The 6989-nt window shown below is 43.4% G+C and overlaps 1 protein-coding gene across 1 annotated transcript in view; it reads left to right on the forward strand.

The window, feature by feature from the left end:
- Positions 1-336: 336 nt before the first annotated feature.
- GABRA5 (gamma-aminobutyric acid (GABA) A receptor, alpha 5) overlaps positions 337-6989 on the forward strand; it is a 57382-nt gene continuing 50729 nt past the window's right edge. The window contains exon 1 of the mRNA XM_009998785.1: positions 337-847. Within this exon, the coding sequence (XP_009997087.1) occupies positions 762-847 (86 nt within the window). The 5' untranslated portion in view covers positions 337-761. The remainder of the gene's footprint in view (positions 848-6989) is intronic.

Here is a 6989-nt window from a genome sequence, read left to right on the forward strand (position 1 = left end):
CTTTGAATAGGGCACAGAGGGAAAACGTTAGTGCACGATGTCGAAACTGGTGACTGGTCTCTGAGGCAGGTACCCGAATCAGTGGCAGTCCCTGGAATAGCTCCACTACTGTCATTCTTCAAGCTAGCGTGGGGTCTGTTGTGCCTTTGCAAGGAAGGTCACTTTTTACTCGCCCTCCCCAGCCCCTTCCGTGCCCCCCGCATCCCAGCCTCTCCCTTTTGCTGAGCGGTGCCCCGGCAGCCTGGATTCCAAGGAGCAGTAGGTGTTGCTTGGCATTTCCAACCGGGATTTTGGAAAGGGGAGACGGGTATTTAATGGGAGGCAATCGCGGTGGAAGGGAAGGATGCGGAGGCTGCACCCAGCCCGGGCTTTGCAGGCGTGGGGAAGTTGCTGAAATTAGGTGAAGGGTCGAAATTGGCAGCTGGGAGGTGGTGAGTCCTTCTTGGGTTACTTACATGACGGGCAAGTATAAGGGGAAACTGGGCCACTAAGAATTTTTCCTGTTTTGCAGCTCGCTGACAGCAGCAGGTGAAACGTGTCCTTGAAAGATGTACAATTTTACATAAACAGCTGATGTTTACATAAGCCTAGATAAGTTTGCAAAAAGCACAGACAGCAGGAGATGCGGCGTGAGCTGAACTGGGCCGTCCTGCCGTTGGCCCCTCTCATAACTGATCTGTTGTCTTGTTGCAGTGCAAGAACAAGGTGAGCAGCTGCACCTCTAACCAAAGCAACCACCTGCGTTCCTCCTCTCCTCTGGGATGGACAATGGGATGGTCTCTGGCTTTATCATGATCAAAAACTTCTTCCTCTTCTGCATTTCCATGAGTTTAGCCAGCCACTTTGGGTGAGTTGCCAGTCACGTTGGAATTTTTGCCGTGGGCTTTTTAAGGAAATGAAAAACCTTGGCTCCATGTGGTGTGGAGCAGCTGAACAAAACAAGTGGGCTCTGCATTTTTATCTTAACGTGCTGGTGTCAGGGGGAAGGGAGAGGTTGGCTTTCCTGCTCGTGCTTACTTATCAGTTCTTTATGCTGTAGCGGGCAGGCTTGGGGGTTACAGGGAGCTCAGACCAGGCCTGCAGCTGCTGAGTGCTCTGACCTGGGTGCAGCAGAGCCTGGGCTGCAGTGTTCCCTGCTTCTGTGCCTTGCACCTTCCCCCTCACCTGGGCAGTGCAGGCAGTAGTGCACAGCCACACCAGCAGGACTGGGTGCACGCTGCTAGCTGGTACAGGCTTCCCTTGGGAGTAAGCAAAGATCGTGACTGCTCAGAAGGATGGCTGAGTTTTAAACTTGCTAGAATAATTAGAAATTGTGTTTCCCTGAAGCAAAAGACAAGGAATCCTTTTTCCTTCTTTTTTTTTTTTTTGCTTTGGATGCTTTCCTGTTGGTGACGTTCTGAAAGTTATATTGAAGAAATATAGCTCTTAGGAAAAAAAGACAACTCAAAACCAAACCAAACCCCTTGGTTTTTTATATGGGTTTTTTTTTTCTTAGAGCCAGAGATCTTAAGAACTTTCCAAATTTGGGCTATGCAATGGAATCTAGAAAAAGCATTTCACAAGTGCTGTGGAAACGTAGGTTGATTCTTTTTTGTGGAGGAGAACAATTGTTTATGATTTCACCAGGAAAAAAAAAAAAGAATCCTCCCAACGTGCTGATTCACAAGCACACCTCTCAGTCCCTTGCTATAAGAAGATACAAAATGGAGATGCAGATCAGTTTCTTATTTTAAGCGAAGTGATTTTTTTCCAGACTGGAACTAGGAGAAAGACCAAACATTTGAGTGATGACTGTCTATGCAGTAAACAAAACAGCCCTGACCCTGGTGTGTATCCTACGTAGGCAGGCAGATGCCTGTGACCATAGTGGATATATAAAAGGTCATAGCACTGCACACTACAAAAGATGCAAAGAGCTGCACAGTGATTTATTTACCTTGGGAAAGCTTGATCCTGCTTTCACTGTGGTCTAAAGCAAAACTTCCTGGACTTTGTGGTAGAAATGAAGAGGGCTTAGATAGTGTAGGACTGGTTTTAAAGTTGCCTCGACATGGCTGTAACTCAATAAAGTATTACCACATGGAGAAAATCTTGAGGGCTGTAACTGTATGTCCTTCCTGATTGTCCATCATTCCTGCAGAAAGCAGCACACTGCAATCATTGAGCATGGCCTGTGTGGTGTGGGGTCTTCTAACTAATAGAAGAGTAGATAGGTGAGGCTGCAAAAGAAACCCAAGCTCTCCCTTTCGACTCCAAAGCAAATGCTGAATCTAAGTCCCAGGCAGGAATCAGTGTGACTTGTAACCTGGCAGATAATCAGAACAGGACAGTCGAGGGAAACTAGGACACTTGTTTTCTGTGAGTTACTCCAGAAGGTTTTGTGCACTAAAATGAGGTAATAACCTCCCCCCCCTTCTGCCCCTCATTTCTGATCTAGTAATTTTAGTCAGGACCTGCAGAGCTAAGCAGCTCCAATTCACTGCACCATTTACACCCTGCCTTAGGGCTGAATTTTGACCCTGTGCAAAAAACAGAGGATGCTCCAACACTTCTGTTTCAGAGGCAGAAGCATTTTCAGAGCGTAATTTGCTAAGTGCTTTGGGACTGACTCTTCAGGACAGAACGGTACAATATACATGTAGGCTGGTATATTAGCTGCAAGAATCTAATACTGTTAATACTTGCTGTTGCTACGAGGTTTTTCTTCATTAGTTTCACCCATGTATGGCATCCACTGCTACATTGCAGTGTGTTCTGCAATGTGCTAGATAAAAGTGATTGGTCAAATGAGCAGAAATTAAAAAGCAAAATACTGTAGGATATTACAGATGAAAGCAGAGATTTGTCTATGATTCTCCATAGTAATTCCATATTTATATTAAATCATAAATACAGGTCTTGCTGACATAGCCAAAGCCACCTTTGGGAATTTTGATTCAAAATGCCTGGTAAAAGGAACAGAAATTACGTATCTCGGTCTCTTAGGCTACTTCAGAAATCTCAGCAAAAGTCCATGATTAACGTTTAACATAAATGGGAAATTACTATTGAGAGTTACCCATATCAATAGGTACTGTAGGCATAGTGGGTAGAAGTTATTTAAAGAAAAATCACTGAATTAAAATGCAAAGACAGAGAAGAAACAAGACGAGGATGCAAAGCCCGTTGTTGGTGTAACAGTGTTACGAGTGTTCTTCTGCAGAAACAGTCCAGCATGAGTCAAGGCTTTTTCAAGCTTGCTTGAATTCAGCCTTGAGTTGTAAAATGCTCTAACGAGTTCTGGTATTTTACTGAGGTATCTCAAGGTAGTTCACACTTTTCTTGAAAATAAACATTCATAATAGAACTAGAGAATAATTAAGTCAAGCATAACTGTGAGAAGTGAGACGAGGCTGATTCCTCCCGTTTGTCTTAGGTGAAGGATTGCACTGAATTCAGTCTTGATTTCAGGTGTGCAAGGCCCACAGGGTCAGCCTGACAAAACCAAGCAGAAGGTGGGTGCTCTTCTGGCTGGAGGTCACTAGAAAGGCAAAATAATTTGGACTCTGCACCCTTCAGGCTTATGCCTGCAGGAGTGACTCCGTGAGGCTGAGTGCATCAGGCGAGGAAGGAAGTCATTGTATGCCAGTGTCCTGTCCTGCCAGACTCTAGGGGTGCTGGGTTCTTGCCCAGCATCTTGCACTTTCCAGCCCTGGGAGAGCCCAGGCAGCCCTGCAAGGGTCAGTGTAGTGGGTGACTGCCTACCAGACCTCCCTGAGAGAAGGTAGCATGTGGCCAGGCAACCTCATCGCATCCTGACTTTTTTGCAAGGTCCGGACTCTCCACTGGGACATCTTCAGGGACACACAGTCCCTCTGCGTTTCCGTTTTAGACATGCAGTTGCAGAAATTTGTCTGAGAGCCAAAACCAACGGCAATGGACACTGTTGGTGTAACCTCAGTGTCGTTGTCATCCGCTAATAATGTTTGTAGTAGTAGAAACACGTAAAACGGAAGATGCCATTTAAGTGTAGCCAACACAAAACTTCTCTCTGTGCTGTAGGAATTCAGTCCATGGCATGTCCGTAGCTTCACATACTTTTCCACTATCTCACAGCCCCTATCACTAAGACCATAATCCTGCTGTTTAGGCTAAACATACCTTTCCTTCAGGCTGTTATTTCAAGTTAGTATCTGCAACCCTAAGCAGTTAGTTCTGCTGGGTTATTGCTTTCCAACTACTTGCAGATGCTGCGGCATTCTTCCTCATATATTTAAGACCAGTGTTGTAGGAATTATCATATGCTTATGCAGTCATGCCTATCCATTTTTTTTCTTTTATTTTGGTTTACTTTCCTTCTCCATGTCTCCAGATAGCTTTTGAACCCATTAGATGGTTTTTATAATTGGAAAACTAAGTGGGTACCTAGAGCTGCTTGGAGGAGGCCAACAGACATCAGTCAATCCCTCTGCTGAACAGAAAGCTGTGGCTTCAGCATCTCTGTTTTGCTTGGCCTGCTTGCTGACCACAGGGCAGGTGAATACCTGCAGACCATCCAGCATGTGCTTGGTGCAGGATCAGCCCTGGCACCTGTTGTATCCCAGTGAAGCTGCAGGTTGGTGACCTGGGGAGCTGAGAGTACTGGGAGGGTGTTTAGTGACTGGGAGAATTCAGGATATTGAAAGAGGTGTTAAGGTGCAAGGGGGTGAGGATGATAACACTATGAGAAACAGGCTTTCATTGCACTGCTCACAACTTGCTTGTTCCCAGAAGGTAGTAAGATACTGCTCTTGCAAAATAAAATAATTAAATTATTCTATAAGGATCTGCCAAGATGATTAAAGTCTCATTAATTTCAGCCAGTCCTGTCCCCTGTCTCAATGATGTAGAAGAATTGAATCTTCATTGCACACATTCACAAAATATTAGCATTTTCATATCTCAAGAGCTTGTAAGAAAGGGTTGGTAAGAAGTTAACTTAGGAAAGTAAATCCTTTGGTATCTGGCCAGCTGTTAGCATCCAAAAGTATGCAGTTGCATTCTCCATTCTCTTTTCCACGAGCTCTTAAATTTGCCCGAAGTTCTGGTATAATTCCAATCCTATTAAAGCAAGCTATTGGAAACTCTGCTTTTAAGAGAGAGAGAGAGAGTAAAAAAAAAAAATACAGCTTACACTTGCAAAATACTCCCTAGTTATTTTTCCAGTGTCTTTTTTTTTGTTGTTGTTAAGGTTTGGGAAAATCATGAAATCTCTACCACACGTTTTCCTCTTATTAGAACTAAGCTATGAACAGTACCTGTCATGACTTTGACTAGATGGCAAAAAAAGACAGTGATGTTTAAAATAGCAAACGATGAACTCCTCAGAAGACGTAGCTGAGCATCTTTAGAGAGTTATTATATTTTACACTGATGTGCCTCTTCTCTGGCTTATGATTTTTTTAGTCACCCTGAAACAGCAATATTAGATAAATGTGATGAGAACTATTCCTGGTTGGTTTAGTTTATGTTCAATAATGAGCTTTAAGTGTAATTGCCTTTGAATTCTCTTAGCATTTCCTAAGGTTCTTTCCTAGGTTTATTTTTATTCATAACTGGAAGGATCTGCTATAAAAACATTTTTTGGTTGCAGAGAGGCAATAATGTGCTTACCTGCTAATGTGTTGATAAAACCTGGTGTTTAGCTGTGTGGAAATGATTAGTTTAGGCTATCCCCTGCTTTCTCTCTAGTCATAGTGCTACAGTATCTAATATATGCACCTGACTTCACAAATACAGTTTAAAGGTCTCGTGTCATCAAAGGCAACCTCAGCACTTACTCCAAAAACATGTCTGTTACCAGCAATCTCAAAACCAGAAATTCAACACCAACTTTTCTGTGAAAGAAAAGGTAAGCCTTTGCATTAATGACAAACAATAATCTTTCTACAAATGCAACTTCACACAATACTGACATTTAGGCATCAGATGCCTTCTTTTTTCGGGTGAAGCGATCTGCCAAATCTAAATTGGATTGCAGTTTTGCAGATGGAGTGCAGACTTTTTATGAGTCTTCACCCTAGTTGTTTCTCCGTCTTTTTCATCTGTCAATTGGCTTTGCTTGTGGAGACATTCAAGTATTTCAGTATTTGAGGTGTGTATATGATGCTCGTGCTACGTGGCTGAGAGAGAAAGGAGCAGCATCAATTATTCTTGTTAGAGTCAGAGGAGCGGTTATGAGAACTAAGTATATTTTTGTCCCATCCCCACAAAAATAGTTCAGTGGAAATCTTCCCTCTGAGTTCAGTTGGCTTTGAATTCAGCCATAAGCACTAAAAATAACAAGCTTTTTCAAGAGCAAAAGAACTAGTGAAGCTTTGTATCCTGTGCCCCCAGCACCGTACCTTTGCAATAACCCTGGCTCCGCATTTGGCATCCCTTGTTCCCATCTCCCGTTGCAACACCTTCATTTTACCTCTGCAATCCCTTTCTCCCAAGATCTTTCCTAAGCACCCTGCAACTCTCCTTCATCTCTCTTAATTAGCAGAGGGAAGGTGGGCTGGTTTTGCTGAGGCTGTTTGTGAGCTCCATGTGTGCTCGCTGGCCCAGTCAGCGAACCAGAGGCAAGAGATGACTGCTGACCTCATATTTTTACTTAATGAGGCACTAATTTAGATAGCTCTCCCCTTGTCTAGTCCCTGCTTCTCATGAGACTTGTAAGAATGAAATGAAGTTTGATCTCTCTGCTTCTTTGTCAGATGCACTGGAAAATGAAAATGGGTTCCTACACGGATACAGGGAAGCAGGCAGGCAGCATGATTCATATCTCTTTCTTACGCAAAGAAGCAGCTGAAGTAAAGGAGAAAAATTTTAAATTGTGTTCTGGGATTTTCCAATGCATTAGTTCTGGTTGCTGCAGAGGAAGGAACTTTATAACTTCTGTCTCCTGTTTGCGTCTGTCAGGCTACTGCTTGTAAATAGTCATCTTTACACAGTGAAACCCTTTGGTTACAGTTGACCAAAACCGCTCT

This window comes from Chaetura pelagica, unplaced genomic scaffold (genome assembly GCF_000747805.2).
Source record: "Chaetura pelagica isolate M959 unplaced genomic scaffold, ChaPel_1.0 scaffold120, whole genome shotgun sequence".
In the NCBI taxonomy this organism is placed as follows: domain Eukaryota; kingdom Metazoa; phylum Chordata; class Aves; order Apodiformes; family Apodidae; genus Chaetura; species Chaetura pelagica.